This window comes from Sceloporus occidentalis, unplaced genomic scaffold (genome assembly GCF_023333645.1).
Source record: "Sceloporus occidentalis isolate IW3139 unplaced genomic scaffold, rSceOcc1.0.p SCAF_2, whole genome shotgun sequence".
Lineage (NCBI taxonomy): Eukaryota > Metazoa > Chordata > Lepidosauria > Squamata > Phrynosomatidae > Sceloporus > Sceloporus occidentalis.
Window position 1 is genome coordinate 107,612,661 of NW_028316982.1, and position 24,443 is coordinate 107,637,103.

At 39.7% G+C, this 24,443-nt stretch overlaps 1 protein-coding gene across 5 annotated transcripts in view; it reads left to right on the top strand.

The window, feature by feature from the left end:
• LOC149318843 (ankyrin-3-like) overlaps positions 1-24,443 on the top strand; it is a 287,610-nt gene that overhangs the window by 101,453 nt on the left and 161,714 nt on the right. For 4 of the 5 annotated variants that reach the window (XM_089510546.1, XM_089510547.1, XM_089510550.1 and 1 more), the window contains exons 4-8: positions 3,060-3,158; positions 10,154-10,252; positions 10,961-11,146; positions 13,369-13,467; positions 21,096-21,194. In XM_089510546.1, the coding sequence (XP_089366672.1) occupies positions 3,060-3,158; positions 10,154-10,252; positions 10,961-11,146; positions 13,369-13,467; positions 21,096-21,194 (582 nt within the window). Of the gene's footprint in view, positions 1-3,059; positions 3,159-10,153; positions 10,253-10,960; positions 11,147-12,015; positions 12,040-13,368; positions 13,468-21,095; positions 21,195-24,443 lie in introns of all 5 variants that reach the window. The other variant, XM_089510548.1, reaches the window with a different exon arrangement.

Here is a 24,443-nt window from a genome sequence, read left to right on the forward strand (position 1 = left end):
GAAGAAACTTTTAGGAAGCTAAATTCCTTCTCCCTCTTCCCAGCAATAGTTGGTGGAAGAATAAGGGGAAGGGTGATTCCTAAATATTAGCTAGAGGCATGGTGGCTTAGTGGTTAAGGTACCAATTCTGACAATCAGGAGGTCAGCAGTTCAAGGGCCGAGTGCTGCATGAAAGGGCGAGTTCTTGTCACTAGCCCCAGCTTCCTCCAACCTAGCAGTTCATGCAAATACAAGAAGATAAATAGGTACCACATCTCAGTTGGAAGCTAACAACATTCAATGCAGTCATGCTGGCCACATGACCACCAGAGCAGTCCTCAGACAATGCTGGCTCTTCGGCTTAGTAACGGAGATGAGCACCACCCCTATAGTCGGTTATGACTAGACATTCATATCAAGGGACTACCTTTACTTTTACCTTTATCTTATCAAAGGAAGAGCACCACCTGTCAAAGATGCTTCCATCTGATTGGTAGCATTTGTGCATCATGGGAGAAAGTGGCTCTGGAGGTTGTTGAGAGAGGGAGGTTATTAGGAAGTTGTGTGTGTGTGTGTGTTGTGTGCCTTCAGGTCAGTTCCAGATTATAGTGACCCTAAGGTGAACCTATCATGGGGTTCTCTTTGCAAGATTTGTTCAGAGGAGGCTTGCCATTGCCTTTCCCTGAGGCTGAAAGCATGTGACTTGCCCAAGGTCACCCAGTGAGTTTCATGGCCAAGTAGGAATTGAATCCTGATCTCCAGAGTCATAGTCCAACACTCAAACCACTATGCCATGCTGGCTCTCAATTGGCTTCTTACAAGTACCAGAATCTTTGAGTCTACATGGCCGCTGGCCATGCTTAATAGACGATTATAGATCCTCCATGAAATACTTTATTTCTTGATTCTCACAGGAGCCTGTAAACTGCCAATTATATATTGCCAGTCTCAACTTTCAAAGAAATCTGTTACATTTTGAATGGGTATTGGTAATATGAAGATCAAAGGCTGCACAAGTTCTCTTGTTCATTTAGCAGTTTATTAGCAGGTTCCCACAAAGCATTTTCCGCCATGATCCCCAAGTTGTGGAATGATTTGCTGGAAGAGATCCATCTCATTACCACCTTAGATGCTTTCAAGAAGGCACTGAAGACGGATCTCTTCCGGTGAGCCTACCCACCAAACCTGCTGTAAAATTCTCACCTCTGTCAGTATTGTATGTTTTTTACGGAGAGTCAACCAGCTGTATTGTATTGATAGTAGTGTGTGTGTGTGTGTGTGTATTATGCTATGTATTTAATATTGTTGAAATATGTTTTTATTGTTGAAATTTGCTGGCTGCTGTAATCCCGCCTCGATCTGCAGGGAAAGGCGGAAAATAGAAATAAAATTTTATTATATTCATGGCCATGGCATCACAAAATGATAGAAAAGACAACAGAGACGTACTGTATTAGTTAGCATTAGTCGGTTTTCAGTAAGGCGTGGAGGAAGCCTTATTGCCTATATAAAGAAACCAAATATATTATGCTCTGAGATGTCATGATTCTAACTCAAAGAATCATATGCATCTCCAGATGTACTTGGACTGCATTTCCCATCAACCATAGCCAGCATAGCTAATGGTGAGGAATGCTGGAATTTGCCATCTGACACTTTCCGGAAGAGAGCATCCTTTGCATCTCATAATCTTTGGTATGGAACTTCTGTTAATTGAATCCACTTCTTTTGTGACATGCAAACTACCTTCAGTCCTGTAATGCATATTTCATGTAGTGTTATTACCAAGCAGCTTTTTCTAAGCCCTAAGCAGTGTAGTAGCTCATAACATTTAGATTTTTGTAATTATGAAATTTCAGGCTATTACTTTGCTAATGTGCATAAGGGTCAAACTCCTAATTAAAAGGTCATTGACAAGGAGAAACATACATTTTACCATGATGGGGGTGCACAATATCTTCAGCCCCAAAGACATCATATGAGGCTGGACCAGTGAATGGAAGCACAGGGATATTCTAGTGACAGCTTGGCCACTCCCTCTCCACCTCCCATTCAGCAATTCTCACACTGCTACAGGAGGGGAAAGAGGAGGCTATCTGTATAAAACTGACAGGAGGAATCAAGTGTCAGAGAATATCAAGCCCTCTTGAGCCATGGATGGTGCACCCCTGTTGTAATGGTACTTGTTTATTCCACTCTGTAGTAATTGGATCTTGTCTATAGGAATCTCCATTGTGGGATTGTTTGGGGAAATACAGCCCTCTGTGCCTGATTTAAATTTTAACATTACATACAAATGCAGCTGTTAGATTTTGTGACAGATAATCCCCATTTCCTAGTAAAAATAGTATGTTGGCCAAGAAATTAAAACAATGAAGGGCACATACATTAGTCCACCCCCACCCCTGGCTACTCTTACTACAGTGTTTCTCCATCTTCCCCAAGAAACTGAAATACCATTCCATGAAGACTGCAAGACAGATACAAAAAGGATTAACTGGTGATCCCCCACCTCACATGCACATGTATAGAAAACTGCTACGTGTTCTGGTACACAAAAGATCCTTTTTAAAAAAACTACTTGCTTGATGCCTTCTCACAAGATGTAATGGTCTAAGAGTTGGATTGCTACTCTGGAGTCAGGGTTTGAATCCCTACTAGGCCATGGAAACTGACTGGATGATCTCAGGCAAGTCACAGCCCCAGAGAGATGCAAAAGTACCCCCCTTCCAATAAGTCTTTCCAAGAAAAACCTTGATAGGGTTGCCATAAATCGGAAGTAACTTGAAGGCACACAACAACAACAGTGCTGTCTCGTGGCATGGGTAGCTCTGATCCTACGTACATAATGTTTTTCTGTGTGTCAATATGTGTGCTTGTATTATTCTAAATCTGTGACGAGGGGCTTACCCAAATAGTTAGGAAGACCCTAGCAATACCTGGCTATATATATAGAATCCCCAATGGTAAAGCTCAGAGTCTGCTGTGCTGCCAACATATTCAACTGTGTCCTCCTGCTTTCATCTGCTATTGGAGTGCTTTGAACATTTTTCACATTCCGTCCCCTTCTCTAATTTCAGAAAGGAAATACAGCTTTGCACATAGCATCTCTGGCAGGGCAGACTGAAGTGGTGAAAGTGCTGGTTACGAATGGGGCCAATGTCAATGCACAGTCTCAGGTAAAGTAGCTTTGCTGAAATGTCTCAGTGCTAAAAAATGTGAGCTGGTGTACATATATCTATTGTGTCCTTTTTCTTTACTTACTAAAAATGCTAAAGCAGTATGTGTTGATGACTGGTCACTTTCGTGTGATTAATGCCTGGGGAAATGTTTCTGAGCATGGTGATTTGCAAAAAGGCCTTTCTCTTTATTACATGCCTTCCATTTTCAGAGGTTGCTCTTTCTGTCCCCAGGTTGGGGGGAAATTTGGACATGGTTCTTGCCTTTGTCCAGCTCTTCCTCAAATCAGTCCCACGTTACCTGGGGGAGAATACAACAGGGCACCTATATGAATGCAGAATCTGTTCAGAATTTGCAAGATTAAACTCTATGGGTGAAGGAATAGAAAAGGGCACAGAAGTGATAGATTGTTCCCAGTGAACTAACTGTCTCTTCCTGCTACAATCTAAACCCTTGATTGTCTTCTAGCATAATAAAACAATTCTGAATGTAAGAACAGCCTTTAAAGTAAAACATAGTAAAATAACAGTAAAACATAAAGTAAAACATAGCCCGACCTAAGTGTGCAAGAAACACACACATGCACACCAGAATATGTTCTTTGCATATGTGTGCAGTTGTGTCTGTGAGAGATTCCTCAGTCATTTGCATGATTTCATACAATCAAAGATCTTAGAGTAAAAAGGAAGTCATTGCAGTGCTATGAGAAACATGATAATATTACTGGGTATGAGTAAATTCACAGCCAACGAGATCTGACTACATTAGTGAGGTCAAATGTAAATCGGAATAACAGGTTTTACAGATTTGATCACTGAACTTTAAAGAGGACATTGTAGAGCCGATAAAAGTTCAGAAGAGGGCAATCAACATTTTCAAAAGCAATTATGTGGAAAGGTTATAATGTTTGACAGGTAAATGGGATACAAAAGTAAGAATGGTATGGAGAAAGTGGGTAGAAAGAGGTTTATAGAACCCGAGATCAGGACAGATAAAGGGAAGTGATGGCTGCCAGCTTTTAAAAGGGATTAGAAAGATTAACAGAGGACAAGGCTATCAATGTTTACTTGTCATTATAGCTATGTGTTACATCCAGCATCAGAGGTCATATGTTCGGGGAAATATGAACATGCTGTTGCATCCTGCTTGAGTCATGGGCTTCCCATAGGGCATTTGGTTGTCTGCTATGGGACAAGGCAGCCAGTCTAAATGGTCCTTTGATCTAACAAAGCGTGGCATTTCTTAAGCTCAAACCATAAATCAATAAGTGCTATTAATAAAGGTAATGATATATTAATACATGTCATAAATATATTAACAAATAAAAATAATGATAAGGAGAAGAAGGAATGAAAAACCACGCTAATGGGGAAAATACCTAGCTACTTATCTATGGATATGGAAATGTTAATGGACAATGGAAGTAGCTTTGACTCAGCAGTATTTCAGACTCTTAATAAAGAAGATCTGGGCTAATGCTGCTTTTCTTGCAAAAGCTGTTGTATGGGAGGAACCAAATCCATTCTGAAAGTGTATTTCAATAGGTTCCCATGCTGTCAACCAATGAGCATGAGACAAATACTGGCCTTCATCTTCCTATGACCCAGAATGGTCTGCCCGCTGTGCTTATAAGTGTCAGGTAACACAGAGCAGAGCAAAACATTCACACCCTTCTGCTTAAGGGCTGCCCTCTTCAACATCCTCTGAACTGCATTGCTACATGGCTCGAATGGCTAATTATGAATAAAAGCAGAACAGAGAAGTCTTGGGTTTCTGTTAATTCACCAGAACTGAATCATCCTGTAATGAGCTACTTCACACTTTCCATGGAATTTTAATGACAATGCCAACATGAAATCCTCTTGAAATAAAATATTTTATAAACAATGTGGTTACCATGCAGCACGGAGAATATAAATCCTGTTTCCACTGGAAGTATCAATGGAAACTGAACAGTTTGGAAATAGTACTTTTGGGGGAATGCTGGCTGTGGGTTTCTGATATATATATATATATATATGTGTGTGTGTGTGTGTGTGTGTGTGTGTGTGTGTGTGTGTGTGTGTAACTTTCCAAAGTTCTGAAAATGTTTGTAAGGAATGTTTAAAGCAGTTTTGCGCAGACTGGTGCACTCTAGTTATGTTGGGCCATAACACTCATAGTCTGTATTGAACATGGCCATTGGGGGAGACAGATATAATATCTTGTATTTTGAAATAAATTATCTTCCTTGGTATTATAGTGAAGGGAGAGTTCCTTGTATTTTTATAAATTTAATTTTACATCTTTATTTTTGTATATATATTTTTATTATTATTTTAAAAACACAATTTTTTTTAAAACTAGAAAAATTACAAAAGTGCAAGACCGGCTGATGAAATTATACAGTTTGGCAGAAATGGATAAACTGACCAAATGGGTTAAAGATGACTTGTTATTAAACTTTTACAAAGACTGGAATGTATTGATGACATATTTGAGACAGTTACAGGGGAAACTATCAGTGGCGATACAAGGTCACCTGGTGTGGTAAATTATGGTGTCACCCCCATTGACCTCCTTCAGTGCCACATGCTACTGAATCCATAGTAAAAAAAATCTGTACTAATGTTACCCATAAATTCTAATTCCCTTATATCACTGAATGTAATTGCAAGAGTTGTGACATAAACAAGCAGCAAAATTAAAATTATACCTTTAAATTACAATATCAGACACACAACCTAAATATATTTACAGTTGCCCCTCCATTCTTGCCGACTTGAGGTCTTGAATATTCATGAAAGGGGAACCTATGTTAATTTCAGTGGGGCTTGCCCCTGCGGCGCACACGCCATGTGCGCTCGTGGGCATCACCCCATTCAAGCCTATGAGGCCTGAATATCGGTGAGTCTCTGTTTTCTTTGGGGTGGTGGTGGTCTGGAATGTATATATATAGAGAGAGTCATGTGACTAAAGTTAAAATTTGGTTAAATGTTTTTAAAGAAAATGTTATAAGAATATATATTTTAAATAATTAAATAATTAAAATTTTGAAATTCAAAAATTTATTTTTAAAAAAAATCCTGGGGCCTCTCCTTTTTCCTCCCACTGATCTTGATCCCACTCATACCATTTCTTATGGGATTTTAAAGGGAAGCAGGTGAATGCCACATCCCATTTCTGCCCAAACACATTATGTTTTAGGAACAGTGGGGTCCCCCTCCTTAGGGTGTCACCTAGTGTGGTCTGCACCCTGCAGACCCCACAAATGATGCCATTGATCAGTATTAGGCTTAAAGAATTAGTAGAATTTCATGTATAGTAGAAGAGCATAAAAGATACCATGAATGAGAAAGCTAGATAAAATAACAATTCTAACCAGAAACTGGGAAAGTGGAAGTCAGTGTTTGCGCAGGTTTTTATTTCTATAATTTATATCTTGCCCTTATCCCAGGGCTGCAATTTAAGATGACTCTCCACACAATTAAAAAAATGCAACTAAAATCACATTAGGTTCTATTATTAAAACACAATTACACACATCATCATATTAAAACAATAACTGAATGTAAAAGCACATCAGAAAAAGAAGTCTCATGCTATTAAAAGCCTGTTCCTGAGTCAATTAGTTGCCAGAAACCTGCCTGAATTAATATTTATTAGTGGTTTTCTATTCTGCCTTGTATTTGTTCATTTCTGTTGTGCATTTTGGTCTGAACCAAGTGCATATAGCCACTGACAAAATTAATAACCACTAAAGTGCCATCAGAGTCCATTTAAACATTGTAGCAGGCTAAAAACAGTTATAAAATTAACAATAAAATAATAATGAGATCTGAATTAAAATGCAGAAAGCCAGTACAGTGATAAAACCAGCCCATGGCATAGGTTGCTTGAAGGTCTCCCGACACAGAAAATCTTGACTAAACATCTGCCTCCAATCCTGTGTCTGAGTTCATCAAACATTAACAACTCCTTGAGTAACCCACTTAATAGAGCTTATTTTTATTGGCTGCAGGTTTTTTCCCCATGACTGAGCCTACATTGGCAAAGAGCACAATTCTGTCACAATTCTAGTAAAAATGTGCCTTTGGATTTATCTAGAGTTTTTTTTTTCCAGTTGGACACCACATTCAGTTTTACCAGATGTCATGCAGCTGACTAGGAACAGCTGAGTTTCTCCTACCCATCTGGTTATTTGGAAACCTAGGTTGAGTCCTCATAATCATTGTTGATCATAACAGCTCTTATCTGGGCATATGTTCCCTTAAAAGAAAGAAATGGGGCAACTAGGAATGGACAGATCAAAACCATTCAGAGACAAAACCACGATGGCCTGGAACATCAGTATGCAAAAGCATCTTGTAGCCCCTTTGAGACTAACTGTGCAAAACATGTTGTGACATAAGCATTCGCAGATCTGGTCTGTTTTCTTGGATGAATGCACCTGAGGAAGTAGACCAGATCTGCAAAAGCTTGTGTTGCAACATCTTTCGCAAACAGATCCCAACCATGTAATTCCTGCCTGAGAAGGAAATCACTGAGGCATACTTTCCTTAAATGCAGAGTCCCTTTGCAGCTCTCAGCAATGAATCAGGGTTTCACACTCCAGTAAAAACCACATATAGATTAAAAAAAAAAAACCAGCAGCCATAACTCTTATTTATTAGAGCTTAAGATGTTGGCTTTGCATAGAACATGGATACTCCTTCCAGTATTATCCAACCTAAAGTGCCAAAATTTGTGACAGAGCAAGGATAAAGCAGAGCATGAGGCACAAGCGTAACACAGTCAAGATCTAATCTACAAGAAGAGAAGATTGGGAAGCTACTTCTGGATGGATTGCAGGAGCTCCTTCTGGTGGATGGTTTAATGTCCTCCAGGTAGACCTGACTGAAGTCTTCCAACAATCCTCAGAAGGCAGTCAATCGAAGCCTTGATTGGTCAGTTGCCCTTCCCAAAGCCAACTAAACTGTAGAGGCTTCTGGGAAGGGGAAGCCTTGGCACATAATGCTAGTTTCTGCCCCAGTCACATTTGTCAACCTATTGCTTAGGTGCAAATGAGGATCCCAGGTAAGTGTAGACTCCCTTGCATGTTGCAGTAGTCTGTCATAGGACCATTTGGGTAGATACAGTGAGCCCTTTGTATCTGCTGGGATTTGGTTCCAGGAACCCCACCCCCCACCCCCGCATATCAAAATCTATGGATGCTCAAGTCCCATGAAATACAGTGGCATAGTAAAATGGTATTCCTTATATAAAATGGCAAAATCCAGGTTTTCTTTTTGGAATTTATATATTTTTAAAGTATTTTCAAACCATAGATGCTTGAATCAGTGGATAAAAACATCTGTGGATATGGAGGGTTGACTAAACATTCAAAAGGTTTGTGAAGTTCACACCTAATACAGCAAAAAGGAACCAACTGTAGTTCCTTCTTAGCTATTCTCATGGTGTTTAGATGTGAACTTAAAACCTTTTAAATATATCTACTCAGATGGCCCCATGGCAAACTGCTGAAGTATGCAAAGGAGTGCATATGCAAGTGCAGGGCATAAACTCTGATAGAAACCCTTTCCTCAGCATTATGTGTGAAATGAACCTCATTCAATCCAGCAGCTAGGCCTAGAAATGTAAAATTTCTGGAAATTTTGAAGCCATGGGCAGGGAATGTTTTTTGCTCCTCCCCCCCCCCTTTTCCCCTATAAATGAATATAGAAGTTTTGTTGGGAACTAAAACATGTAACACTTTTATTTGACATTCTTTGCTGATTTAAAGTCACTTTGTTAGTTTTGTAATGAAAATTTTATAAGACATAGATTAATGTTGCCAGGTCGCTTCTGCAAATTTAATACTTAGCAGAACCTGAATCAGGGGAATGTATCAAAATGTACTACTGGATGGACCTATGGCACATCTCCCTCACCCATCTTAACCTACCTTTTAGTTGATGTAGCCCCCATAACTCAGGGGCAAAACAACTGGCACAATACATCGGCGTGGGGGGCGTGGTGTTTAGATGCTGCACACCTTGACAATGCCCCCAAGCTGGCGTCACACTGCTTGCCCAATCACATGGTAGGTAGCGTTGTAGCACTCTGAAAGTGTGGCGTTCATATGCCGCATGCCACAGGAATGCAAAAAAGCCACTGCTTCAGCAGAAAAGCCATCCTTTTTCAGGCGCAAAAAGGAACGGCATTTTGACACTTCCTTTTGTACTGGAAAAAAGCCAGAGCGTGTGATTGCGGTGGCCCTGATCTGATGCTCAGTGGAGCACCATCTGTTTCAGCCCTCATTTATGGCAGGTGAAAAGTGGGAGGCAGTGGCACATTCTTGTTACTGGCCATATAGCACCTTCAGTCTTATGGTGTGAGTCCATTTTTCCAGGCCTTCACATTTCTAAGCAGGATTAATCTGAAGATTGTAATATGTGGGGAAAATATATAAACTGTAGATCATTTACTTACATTAGCAAAAAGGGTGTGAGGAACCTCATAAGAATTCTTTCCTGAAGCTAACCATGCATTTCTCCAGGCATTGATTCTTTCTTCTTTCCTCCAGAAATCAATAGCTTTTGATTGCTCAGCCAGCATTACACTCACACAAGAGCATCTGAAAAACAATATTTTTATTTTATTTTAAAATATAGGTTTAGTTCATATTAACATTAAACTATGGTATAAGTAGGACTATATGCACAAGACTTGGATTATATACACAAGGCTCATACACTTCCTCCCCCTGTTCTCCATTGATGTGGACTCATTGAGATTAATTTAGCATGATGTCAAAAATATCCTCATGAAAGAAAGTTACAGAGTTGCACATTCAAAAAGGTGATCCTGCACCTGCAGTCTGCACTGGTCTATTCTTTTCTGGTACTCCATGATCTCATTATCTGCATGTATACACTGAGAGGTTAAATGGCTGCTAAAGAGACATCCAAATAGTTTCTTGGACAAAACTTTAAGTTTTCAGAGATGGGCTGAAGTTGTGCTTTACTGTTTTCAGAATGGGTTTACACCATTGTATATGGCAGCCCAAGAAAATCACCTGGAAGTGGTTAAATTTCTTCTTGACAATGGAGCAAGTCAAAGCCTTGCCACAGAGGTTAGTATTCCTTTTGTATATTCCTTTTGTTAGTATTCCTTTCGTACATTCTAAAATGATAAATTTACATAACAGCATAATGAATTATATGAATGATGGAGGTGTGCCATTCCACTACCCCTTTGTATAAAATAATAGTAATTGAGCTTCACAATGAAATCATCTAATGTTTACACTATACAGCAGTGATGTCCAAACTCTGGCCCTCCGGTTGTTTTGGACTACAGCTCACAGAAGCCTCAGACACCTTGGCCAATGGTCTGGGATGCTGGGAGCTGAATTCCAAAACACCTGGAGGGCCAGAGTTTGGACATCACTGCTATAAAGGTATCTTATACAGTTTTGAGTGCAGCAGGTTATTTGATTTTTCACACACTTTGGTGAATCTGAGGGTAACAGGGGAGACTAAAAAGTGTGTGTGAAATTCTAGAATTTATTTATTTGCACATTGACTGAAACTGCCCTTCCACAAAAACTGCATACTGAATACCATGCGTACACAAATTTTGATGGCTACCTTAGTTAATTTGACAGTCCATTTAATATTCCAAATCAGTCTGTGCCTAGCAGGATATGCTGTACTTTCCCTTTGATCCAGGAGCATCTCTGTTTATGGCTAGCCCTTCCTACTGCATGCAAAACAGTGCATCAATGTTGGTTTCCCTAGAGGCATCTCTGCTTGATGATGGTTATATGTTCATTTGATAGGATGGCTTCACACCGCTAGCAGTGGCTCTTCAGCAGGGCCATGACCAGGTGGTTTCCTTGTTACTTGAAAATGACACGAAGGGGAAAGTTCGGCTTCCAGCGCTCCACATTGCTGCACGCAAGGATGATACCAAGGCTGCTGCACTCCTACTGCAGAATGACCACAATGCTGATGTGGAGTCCAAGGTTAGTTCCTATTCTGTTTTGTTTGTTTAACAGGATGTGCTGAAGGAGATCTATAAAATCTTTTTCCTAACTAATGTGTAGAGATGTGTGTATAAACATCCTTGTCTATTCCAGGTTTTCCTAATACAGTTTAATATATTGCACTGTTGAAAGCTGGGTCGGTCCCATTTGTGATCCTCCAACTAACCCACCAGCCTTGGAGTGTGGTTTGCCAGGCCATCTGCTTTTGGAGCCTTGTGAAGACAGAAGAGTCAAGGAGTTTATTTAGTTGTTAGCAGGCCACCTAGGGTCTCTCAGCTGGGGGGCTGCATTTGGCATGGTGGGTCATAAGTTGTGAAAGCTTGTTTACTGTATCAGTATTTTATCTTGTACCAACAGGCATGAAGGAAAAAATAATTACAGATCACAAGATGTTAAGTATTAGAAACAAATGTTGATAGACACAATGGAGAGCAAATGATTAAATTAAGAGGTAGTGTTGTATTGAACTCTTTTTCTTTATCACACTACTGTATCACATAGAGAACAGCTATGCTTAGTTTTCTTTGGTAATAGTAGGTGTAGAATTGAAGCCTGAGGTTTTTTTAGATGTAGGGGTAGGATTGAAGGCTGAAATGGAAAAGGAAATTGTCTTGAATCTTGATTCTTACCATGGGCAAACAATGAAACCTCTTTTTTTTAATGCACACGCCTTCATAGTTCGGGAGGGAAATAGCCTGCCATTCAGCCTTGCTTTCCTTCTGTGCCTATTTGTGCTTTCGTTGTAGTGCCCATACAGCGGTCACAAAGCTTTCTGCATCCATTATCACCAGTAGAGAACTAACCGTTCATTTTTTCCCCCTTCTTTGCTTCCAAATGTGTTAACCTAGATGATGGTGAATAGAACAACCGAGGTATATATAAAAATATTATATATATATATCTATATATAAATATATATGCATCATCACTCTTTCACAATGTAGAGCTGCTGCATCATTCCTTCCTTTTCTTCTCTGCATTGCCTTTTAGAGGAGTAGACCTGCTTTAGTCTCAACCAAGTAGCATGTGCTAGAGAAGAATGTAGTTCTAGACAAACCAGGGCTTTCTGCAGCTGAAACAGGTGTTTTTAAAAATGGACATGCAAGCTTCCTTTGGATTTAATTGTTACCACTAAGAAGAGCAATTTTGCATAAGAGGAATGTGGTTGGGTTTTCATTGCTAGTGTGCTGTTTTATCAGCTGTGTTGTGAGCTGCAGACATCCCTGACACACTTTTGCATCCAGGACGTGGTTCCTTTAGGTTCCTGCATGACACTTTATCGTCAGTGTCAATAAAAAAAAAAAAAGTGGGGGGATGGATACTTCCAGGTGAATCAAATTTGTTAAAAACTCTTCAAGTTGAGGCAGTGGCAGTTGGCATGGCTAATGAGGCTTGCTGATGACTTTAGAAATGCGTCAAGTTCTCTCCGAGGTTTCACACATTCTGGGGACTGATTGAATTGCTGCATGTTCTAGCCTATTATTGGGGGGATTTTTCTTAAAATGACCTAGAAACAACTGACTGAACAGGTATGATTGGCTAGGCACTTTCTAATGAGACTTGGGATGTCATAAGATTAACCCTGTGTGATTGGACACAGTGGAAGATTGCTCTTTTATCTTTTATAGAAGGAACCCTATTATTTTATTAGTAATATATCTCATATTCATCTCTGTTTAAAATGGACTTTGATGTTGTTTTAATTTGCATCTGCTTTGAATTTATGAAATCTGTTCAGCTATTTATTATCAAGTGACTTCATCTGAACTCATACAAGGAAGCTCTGTCAAGTGTTATACTTTCAAGAATTGTAAAATACTAATAATAAGTATGCATTTCTATTAAGAAATTGATTTATGAAAGTGAAGGGATAACAGTTTCACTCTGTTAATATTCTTTGGTATATTCCTCTTATAAGAGCCAAACATCTTACCCTGCTTCTATTTTCCCAGAATAGTTCTGGTAACACATCTTCTCTGTCTGCTGAGTGTATTTGTATTCATGGTCTTCAAACAACTCACAGATTAGGATAGTCACTCAAATTTGGATAAGAATGTGCACTGTTTCTCTGGATGGTATTCTGCTTATTGAACTCTGTGCTGCAATACATACGTTTTAGGAGCTGCTAAAAGGCATTTGAAAAAGAATAATTTATATATTTTGCTGTATGTCTATTTTCCTTTCTTTCTTTCTCTTTTCAGAGTGGCTTTACTCCCCTCCACATAGCTGCCCACTATGGGAATATCAATGTAGCTACATTGCTTTTAAATCGGGGTGCTGCTGTGGACTTCACTGCAAGGGTATGTGCTGTTTCTCAGGAAATTCACTTAGATGTTAGCTTGAAATCATGCTATGACCAGTCTGTGTATCCATGGTTAATGCAAACTGAGTTTCATTATCTTAACCCTCTTTGAATTTCTAGACATGTGGTACAACCTCTCAAAGGACAAGTATATGGATGTACCAGCCAGATTTGCTTATCACCTTGCAAGCACCTTGTTGAAATGGGTTTGCAGTTTGCTTAGGATAGATGTAACATGTCAAGTTTCCCTTGCAGGCTTTTTTTTTTTCAATCCTTGATTTGAGTTTACATTTGTAACTGGTGTATTACTTGCAGAATTATTACTAATGCAAACACTGTAATGGAGGTATTGTTTTTAGAAGTAAAAGTTAATCCCATATTAGCACTTTCAGATAAAAAAATAGTGTTCTGCAGTAGCTGCAATAGTTGTTAGGACGTGGGAGTGTGGTTCAGATCCTCACTAAGCTATATGTTTGGGCCAGTCACTCTTTTTTGGCCTGAACTACCTCACTGGGTTATTGTGAGGTAGAGAGCCATTTATGCTTTGAGCTCATTGGGTAAAAGGGCACTAAACATAACTAATAATTATTAGTAGAAATATAGTAATAAGCATAAGCACAATAATAAAAGAGTGGAGAATTCAGCATAGAAGATTCAGAGCGTGAACTATTACAAAGGCACTGGAATAGGCAGGCAGCTAGGATACAAATGTCAGCATTCATACTTTTTAGATACTTCATGAAGCCTTATCATATAGCCAAAGTGTTGATTTGTTTATGTGGTTTTTCTGTACCATTTTTTTGAAACACAACAAGATATGTTAAAAGAAACGTCAAAACAGAAAGCACATATAAAAATCAATAATAAGCCTTTAAAGAATCTAAAAGAACTGTTCAAATTGACCCATATTTCTGTTCCTTTAGCAGTAATATCTCGAGTGGCTTGTCAGGTCTCTATTTTCTAGCATTGTTGAAGGAAGTGATACAGATGAGTGTAGATGTGTGTAGCCTATTGGGTCTAGAGCCTTCATTTTTCATACCCAGAAGTAGCCAATTTAGGCAAATGATCCAGGCTTTAGGGAAAAATCCTTTTTGGACTACAATACACAGAATTTCCCTGGTGTATTTAATGCTCTGCTGTAATGTCAAGGATCCATCGGGCATTGACTGGCTCTGAATGTAGCCTTCAGATTATCCAAGAGACCTAAGTAATGCTTTCTGGGGTCCAAAACACACTGCAGAAATAATCCAGGTTGAGACCACTTTAACTTGCCTGGCTCAGTGCTAGGGAATCCTTGGAATTGTAGTTTGTTATGGCACCAAGCTCGCTGACAGAGAAGGCTAAATGTCTATAAACTACAGTTCCCAGAATTCCCTAGCATTGAGCCAGGGCAGTTAAGGTGGTCTCAAACTGGATGATTTCTGCAGTGTGTTTTGGACCAGGGTCAGTTCTTCCAATTCAGGATATTTTCTTGGGGTGTATCTGTATGGGACAAACATAACAGTATGATGCCACTTTAATTATGATAATAATAATAATAATTGTCATAACTCCATCCTAAAGAAGCCTGGGATTTGTAATTTGGTAATAAATTTGGAATTCTGTAGTGCACTCTCCCTGATCTACAGGAATAGAAAGAGAATTCTAAATATATCACCAAACCCCAGAACCCAGATTTCTACAAGATGGAGACATGACTGTTGAGATGGCATCAAATGTGATAGGTGTGCAATGGAGTTACACCCCAGCAAACTTGATTCATCCCCAATGCCCCAGCAAGGATTGTAAAAGAAATAAATTAAGTAACATTCCTGTGAGGAATGTTCCATTTTGATGACAGATGTACTGTATAATTGGCTTCTTAAAATATCTCTGAGTATGTGTATAGTATTCTTATTTTCTATTCTTTTTTAAAATTGACTTTAAAATACATCCTTTTGTTCATCCCGCTTTCTGCCTATCTGCCTGCCTTCTGTCTCCCTCTTTCTTTTCCCAAGGAAAAGTAGCTAAGAGAGCCAGCTGTGATAGATTGGGCAATTTCTGGAAAATAAACCTAAAATTTCTTCCCTAATAGAAGTCTTTCTGTTGAAAAGAAAATTAGGTTCCCATTGAATCATGCTGACTTTTTGATACAGTTCCAACCAGTACCTTAGGTTTTCTTTTGTTGCTGTTTCTTGTGAATGAAAAGATTGCCAGAAGTATTTAATAAAGAGAAAGTAAAATGTTTCCTGGAAGATAAATATGTTGCAGACAATGTGGCCAGTTTTCTTGCAATCTGCTTGGAAACAAAGGCGGGTTATAGACCGCCACTTTGAGGCGGTCTGCCGCCGCCGCTTGCTCCGTGCGGGAGCCGCAGCAGCCACACCGCGCGGCTCCCGCGTGGAGCAAAAAAGGAGCTCCAAAATGGAGCTCCTTCTTGCGGCGCCTCAGTGACGTCGCGAGGCGCCGCTGGCGCATTCGCGACGTCATAGGCGCCGCAACACGTCTGGACGCTATGCGTCCGATATGTAAACATGGCGGCCCCCATGTGGAAGGGGCGCCGCCATGTTGTACGTATGGAATACGTACTAGGGTTAGGGGGGTGCGGAAGCACCGCCCCTTCCTAACCCTAATACGTATTCCACACGTATTTTTTGGCGGTCTGTAACCCGCCAAAGTGATCTGGATTCTCAGCTGGATAAAAATCCCCTCCAGATGGACACAGCTGGCCTCTCTTTCTACCAGTCAGGTTGGTGAATAGGAAAGAGCAGTAGTACAGAATGGGTCAGACATTATTTGAACAGTATTCCAGTATAATACTAATTCCAGCTCTAAAAAAAAAAAAAAAAAAAGGGAGGGGAGAATTGGTATGGACTAAAGCTCCTAAAACTCCCCAGCCTACATGGCTGCAAATTGTAGTTGAGCTTGCTGAGCTAACACCTGCCTCGGAGGAAGAAGTATAGGGAGATACTCACCACATCTATGTGTCACCTCACAAGCAGAGTGGCTGCAGAGGTGATAAAACTGCTCCTTGTAAAATCAGTATAGATATAAAATGACTGATGCTTAATAAAGTTATTTTTTTCCCAGAACTGCAACCCTCCATCAAAGTTACTGTTTCTTTCCACAAGAGACGATTCCCATAATATCACTAAATCTCTGCCCCCCATTGTTTCTTCCATCCCATCAAGGACACCTCTTTTATATCTGTATTCCTCTTCTAATATTATGAAGCTGCACATCTGTTTTGAAATGTATTTCTTTGCAGCAACTTGTGTGTGTTTTTAATGTGAGCACGTTGCCCTTCCAGAGATTTGACCACATCTTGAGTATTCATAATTCCTATGCTGTTGCCTTCTCTTGTTTACACTGTAGTGGTAGACACATCCATTAAATCTTTGCTATCCATGCACATGGCCCAGGATTATTTGTTAGCAAAACTTTTATATTACCCTTCAAAGAGAGTCACACACATTGTCTTAAAAGCTAAAATAGGGTAATACTTTTGTGAGGGCCAACCAAAATGTAAAAGTTTGCATTCCCGAATTGTGGTTCAGGACTGTTCATCAAACAAGATACTGTATATACCCGACTATAAAGTAGGGCAGGTTTTGAGACCAAAATTATGGCTTTTGATATGACCCGTGTATAAGTCGAGAGTAAAACTTAGGGGAATGTAAGAAAGGATCTAAAGAATTAAACTAAAGGGAAACAATGCCAAAGAACTTACAAAATTCCAGCAAAGGTAGCTCATACTAAAAGGTGGATGGATGAGAGAGTAGAGGGGGGTTGATCCTTCCAGGACAGATTACAGTACACTCTTGCCTTTCACCAGGGGTTGGTTCTTTTTTTAATAAGAATTAAAGTACAGTATTTACACTGACCCGTGGATAAGTCAACTCAGGTTTTTTTGGGTCAATTTTGTGACTAAAATTTTTAGACTTATACTTGAGTATATACAGTAGTATTAAAATATAGGGGACTGGATAGGAAACAGGAAGTCCAGTGGAGACAAAACGTAGTGGAACTCAAAGATCTGCCTGCTGCCTTTGTTGAAGCATGCTGATTAGTTTCTTAAAACAGATTTATGGCACCATAACTGGCCTGTTTTGAAAAAAAGGCTTGCTGGGCTGTACCTCCTGGGCCAGGGTGTGCACTGTGACCCATGATAGCGTTTGGAGACATTTGGTATAGTCTGATACATTAGCCACAGAATAAATAACATGTATATAGGCTCATTCATCAGAAAATAGTTTTTGTTCAGCCAGGTTTTGGATACTGTGGCTGAACACTTTATCGTTTCAGCATTATCATTTATTGGCCTAAATTCTGTTGTTTGTTGTGACTAGAATTGACCCATTGAATCAGTGGGATTTGCTTGTCTCTTGATTCATCATTCATCAATTGATTAAGTATGACTACTCTAGATGTGACTAACCAGCAGATTGCCAGCCATTTTCATCTTTCTTAGAAGTGTGCTTGTTCTTTTTCAATTTGAAAACCAAACTTCATTTCCCCCCATTTTTATGTTATGTATGTTTATAGTTGGATGCTTACATTAGACATCGTAAGAGCCACACTGATTTGGGGTAATTCAGCAGGATGTGAACAGCATCTTGCTACATCTTGCATCTTTGCGCCTGAGTGAGCCTATCACGTAATTGTCCTGAATGTGCAGCACATTTACATATGGTTGTCTGACTAAACAGTCAGAGTTGAAGATGAGAGATTTCTTTTCAACTGTGTGCATATATTTGCAGTTTCTCATCAGAGGGCCTTTGCCATGAGGTGAGGCATAGTCAAGGCAGGTGCCCCAGGCAGCAGATTTTGAAAGCCTGGGACGGGTGGTTGGATGGTGAGAGGTATTTTAACTGATTTTTTTTAATTTGTTATATTACTATACCATCTTTATGGAACTCAAAAGCTACATAAATGGGGTTTACCAAGCAATCTTCCCATTTAGACAGACCCAGTGGACTCTGTTACTTTTTGTACTATGCCCTGGGGATTGTGTTTACTTGTACAAATCTTACTGAAAATGGCAAGTTCTGCTTGAGAGCACAGTACAACTACCATGTCGCTCCCCTTGGTTTTAGTGACGCTCATGCAGGGGAATACTTTTTGGATGGTGCCCGGAACTTTTCCTTCCCTCAGTGTGAAAACCCTGATACAGAACTGAAATCAGTGTCAGCTTATCACTCATCTTCATAAGATCCTGATCCTTGGAAACCCCTTCCACAAGTGGCCAGGCTGTCTCTGGGATTCTGGGAAATATAGTCCAAGTGAATAACTTTTCCAAGCCTTGATTGTCTGATTGGGCCGCATTAGCATCGGCATGCCTTCACTTTGTTTACCAGTAATACTGATATGTCTTAACCTTGGACCAGTCCTGCCCCACATAAAACACTGAATGTTACAGTCAGCCCTCTGTGTCCACAGATTTGGCATCTATGGATTCAACCATCCATGACTTGAAGATATTTTTTTTAATTCCAAAACACAAATTTTAATTTTGTCATTTTATATAGTGAACAATATTTTACTATACCATTGTATATAAAGGGACTTGAGCATCCATGAATATTCATATTCACAGGGAGTCCTAGAACCAAACCCCAGTGGATACCAAGGGCCCACTGTACTTTGTGTCCTTTTGTGAGTGGTTTAGGAAAATTAATTCCTAAAGTGAAATAGCTGTATAGTCCTCCGTCCATTTTTGAGGGGGATCTCTTCCAGACTACCACCATCACCCCCCGCAAAAATGGAAAACTGTGCATATTCAAACCCTATTGACTTGAATGGAGGCGGGCCCCATGGGGGCGTGTGTTTGCGTACCATGGGTGCATGCCTCCAGATAATCAAGGCATGTGGATCCCAAGTCTGCAAGAACAGGGGGAGGACTGTATTGGTAGAACAGCTTGATTTTTTAAAAAGGCATTTCATAATTACTGTTCTGGACAGTTTGTGCTTTCTGGGTTTAAGTGAACTGATAATTAGTGTTTTAATCTCCCATCCACATTAATATTATACTAGTGGGGCCAGAAAGAGATTGGGCAGTGTATGAAGGCAGTTTCCCTTCTAAGAGAAGATGTTTTCAAATCCTGCATTTACAATACAGTTGGCCCTCAGGAATCAACCATTCTCATCTTGGAAATATTTTTAAAATCCAAAAAGCAAACCTTGATTTTGCCATCTTATATAAGGGATGATATTTTACAGTGTCGCTGTATTTAATGGGACTTGAGCTTCCATGGATTTTGGTATCCACCCCAGTGGATACCAAGGACCCACTGTACTACAAACATGACAGGATTGAAGCTCTGGACACACAAGAGAACTTTTGAAATGGAGGCTTAGGCAGTGAACATAAGAATTTAAACAAAAAAGCTGCAAGGCAGGTGAGAGAGTTGTCATTGTGTTTGGGCAACCATGTGTACACACATTTCTCCACACTCCACTCTTTGTCTTAAGCAGTTCTACCAGGTTTTTGAATGACCACAAAGTGTGAGAAACTGTTGAGGAGGGGTGATGAGTGTACACATTACTGCAAAAAATCCTGTAGTACACCTCCTTCAGCTCTCTAAAAAAATTGTATAATCTACTCCCAGTGTATATCTGGGTGTGTTGAGGCAACCCAAGGCCTTCTCATTTCAGTTGTCTTATGCCACTATTGTAAGAAGAAATATAAAAATATGTAAGCTTGCTAATATAGCAAGATGCCTCAAGTCCACCAAAGTGAACTTTCTGGATGAGAGGATTTTGAATCCAGGCTCAACTGCAGAAGTTCACTTTATGAACTTGGTAGATTGCACCAGTGGTAGGAAACTTTTCATCCTCTTGGAATCCCCTTAAACTTTACCAGTGGCCATGGTGGGTGGACCTGAAATTGAGAATATCAAGAGGGCCTAATTTTTCTTGCCCTGATTATGCTGTCAAAATAACTGCACTTAACAACATTGGATTGTATTTGAACTGGTGCAAAATATGTGGTATAGACCTTTTGGATATTTTCATGACAGGGTAGGGAGGAGCAATCCCTCAATTTATTTATTTATTATTTATTTATTTTTTGCTGTCTTTAAGAGAATTTTCTACCCAGGAAAGACAGTATTTTTAAAAAAACAGTGTCCTGGAAGCTATGCTATATCATAACGTGGCAGAGTCCGTATTGGGCCATCCTCGGTGTAGAACATGCTTATTGCAGCTCCAACACTGTTTGAAAACATCAAACCCCAAATTGTCTTTTGTGAAAGATGAGTTGCCTCATGAAAGTGGTAGTCATCGCATTTTGGGCCTAGCCTAAGTGTGCATCTAGACTGTAGAAAATAATGCAGATGGATGCCACTTTAACTGGCATGGCTCCAGCCTACATAATCCTGGGATGTGTAGCTTTGTGAGTTACCAGCACTCTTTGGCAGAGAAGGCTACAGACTTTGTAAAACAATAAATCCTAGTATTCCACAGGATGGAGCTACAACATTTAAATTGGTGTCAAATTGCATTATTTGTACAGTGTAGATGCACCCTAAGTCTGAATTATGTAAAGATAAATGTCTTGAGAACCATATCATGCATAACAGGTTCTGTCCAAGTTAAGAGTGAATGATTCTAGAAATTTTAATGCAATGCCTTTATTTTCTCCCACAGAATGACATCACTCCATTGCATGTAGCATCGAAGAGGGGGAACACCAACATGGTTAAGCTGCTTCTTGATAGAGGGGCAAAAATTGATGCCAAAACAAGGGTAAGACTAACTATGAATTTCCTTTTTATCCTTTATTATATCAAATGATTGTAAACTGCACTTTGGCCAAATGAGTTATGGTAGTATGTGCTTTTTGTTGTTATTGTTGTTTGGTTTTTTAATTAGTAGTCTCTCAACTCTTGAAGCACTTGACAGTAAAAACAACCGTTATGAAATTACAATAAATATGTTAAAAATAGGAGAACAAAGGCAAGAACTTCATCAACACATCAGAGTTTGAAAACGTTTTGGACTACTACTCTTAGAATACTCTAGCCAGTATGATGAGGGGATTGTTGTAGTTCAAGTCTGAAAAGGTAAGTTTTCCAAGCTCTGCAGCTGACAATACTCCACAACAATACACCCTGAAGCCACCTAAATGTCAAGACTGTATGTTTCTGTATTAGCCTGTTCAGGTTTGGTGGAAGGCTTTCCCTTGGTTTCACCATCATCACAGGGATGTTTGGTGAAGCCAGAGGAGAAAGTCTTTTTGGTGGCTGCTCCCAGGTTGTGCAGATCTCTCCTGTAGGAAGTTCAGTTTGCCTGAATCACATCCAGACTTATATATCTGTAGACAGGAGATTCCTTCTATCTGCAGTTTGTTTTTTTGTTTTTATTTAGCTGAGACATCATCTAGGAAAATAAGGAAAGAGAAGAAATTCATAATTTCTCCTTGCACTGCAGTTTTGGGCTAGTCTACACATAAATGTATTATGTGAATTGCTGAGGATTTTTGCACATTCACATTGATGCTTAATTGTCTTCACTTTCCTGTGTAAATTTGCATCTATTCGCCCTCCCTCTGTTGAAAATGCACGGCCATGCTAAGCAGCCAGATGGCCACATGTTTGATAATGCACATCCTCATGGGTACTCCAGTAAAAACCATTACTATGTATTAGGTTTTTATGGGAAAGAACTCAAGAGGCAGGGACTGAAGGGGAAGTAGGCTGGTGAAAATAGCGTTCTCCTTCCACCAGTGTCAGTAACTCAGTGTTGTTGTTGTTGTTAACTGCCTTCAAATCAACCCAGACTAATGGTGACACTGTGGATGACACATCTCCAAGACCCCTTGTCCTCCACTGCTCTGCTTAGGTCTTATAGATACAGGCCTGTAGTCTTGGCTAGCATTATTGTCTTTTCTAAGGAGTCATGCCTTCTCATGTTGTGGCCAAATTACAATAGCTTCAGTTTGATCATCTTGGCTTCCAGGGAGATTTCAGGCTTTATCTGTTCAAGGACCCATTTGTTTATCTTTTAGGCTGTCCATGGTATCCTCAGCACTCTTCACCAACACCACATCTCAAATAAGTCGATTCTCTTCCTATCTGCTTTCTTCACTGTCCAACTCTCGCATCTGTATATGGTGACAGGGGATACAAGGGCTTGCGCAATTCTAATTTAAATGTTCAGTTGTATATCTTTATTCATTAGGATCTTGTCTAGTTCTTCATAGCTGCCTTTTCCATTCCTAATCTACCTCTGATTTCTTGACTGCAGTCTCCATTCTGATCAATCTTTTTTCTGAGGTATGGGAACTCTTTTAACTATTTCAATTTCCTCGTTTTCTAGGTCAAATTTATGTACAGTAGTTCCTCCACAGTCATTATTTTTTTGTTTTCTTTATGTTCAGCGTTAAGCCTGCCTTTGAACTTTCTTGTTTGACCTTCCTTAGTATTTTTTTCCAAATCTGTGATATTTTCCACTAGTAGTATGTTATCATCCACATATCTTAGATTGTTGATTTTCTTTCTATCTATCTTCACTCTTCCTTCTGAGTTTAAACCTGCTATTCCTATGATATTTTCTGGATACAAGCTGAACAGACAGACTGATAAAATGCAGCCTTTTTTGATCCCTTTGCCAATTGGGAACCATTCTATTCCTCCATGTTCTGTTCTAACAGTAGCCTCTTGTCCTATGTTCAGATTCCTCATCAGGACTATCAAATGTAGTGGCGCTCCAATGTCTTTGAGAGCCTTCCATAGCAGAGCTGAAATCTCTGTAGCCTTGATACATATATTCACTAGATACTGAGGCCTGGTATCCTGCCCCCTGCTGCCAACTTTCTGGACTGTAACCCCCAGCCTATATGTCTCTTTCTTTCTGCATTAGACACTTGACCTAATGAAGCCTCACCTAGGCTGTCTACCCAAAACTGCAAGACTGGTTTTATATCTCACTTGAGGGCTGATTTTATGTTATGTGAAGGAACTTTTTGTTTCAGTACCTAACAGCTGTTAACTGATATAAAAGCTAAAGGTAATAACACTGATAGCCAATAAATGGTTGTATCAGTTTCTGTGCATGAACAGCTGCACAAAAAGTCTGCCAATGGTAACATTTCACTGCTTGGTTTCCGAGGAGCATTTTCAATTTTTTAAAAAAATCTGCTGTACTTGATCCACAAAGTCTGTATACTAAACCTGTCCAATTGCCTTTCCTATTCCTCTGTGTTCCAGAATAGAGTTTCAGCAAATAAAACACACTTAGCAAGTTGATTAAATTAGCTTGACTTAGTTTGGCGGTTTGATACTCTGCTTGCCAAGATGAATTTGTGTTTGTCATAGACAGTGAGCACATTTTACCCAGGATTAGCAGTAAGCACTTGTAATCGTCAATCAACTGTGTTGCTGCTGAGCTGAAAGACCAGCTCTCAGATCTACAGGAAAACATACTGCATGTACAGTTTTATGATCTATTGGGCCAACTGCTGACTTCATAGTAATCATGATGGGTTATGAAACCTGACTGTTCCCAAAGATTGTGTGTTTTTGCTCCTTCCTCTTTTCCCACATGGGTCTTGCATGCTAATGGCTTACAGAAGGTCAGCCTACGCCATGTGGCAAGAACTTTCCAATGTTTGAAATTGCTTAGCAGAATGATAAGATGCCTATAGGAACTCCCCATGGATGAGACAAGGAGGACTTCATAGATGACTGATGGAGCACATGGTTTGCATGCAAAAACTCCCTGATGCAATCCCTGGCATCTCCATTTTGGGCTGGAATAAACCCTTTTGTGAAACTCTGTGGAACTGCTGCTTGTCAGTGTAGAGTACATTGAAATAGACAGATCAGCAGGTACCTGTTTTTCTTCTGCCTATGGGGATATTCTCCCACATATGCAGAAGTGCTTGTGTTCCAGTCTCTCTCTCTCTCTCTCTCTCTCTCTCTATATATATATATATATATATATATATATATATGAGAGAGAGAGCATAAATAGATAATGCCCATTTTTTCTTAC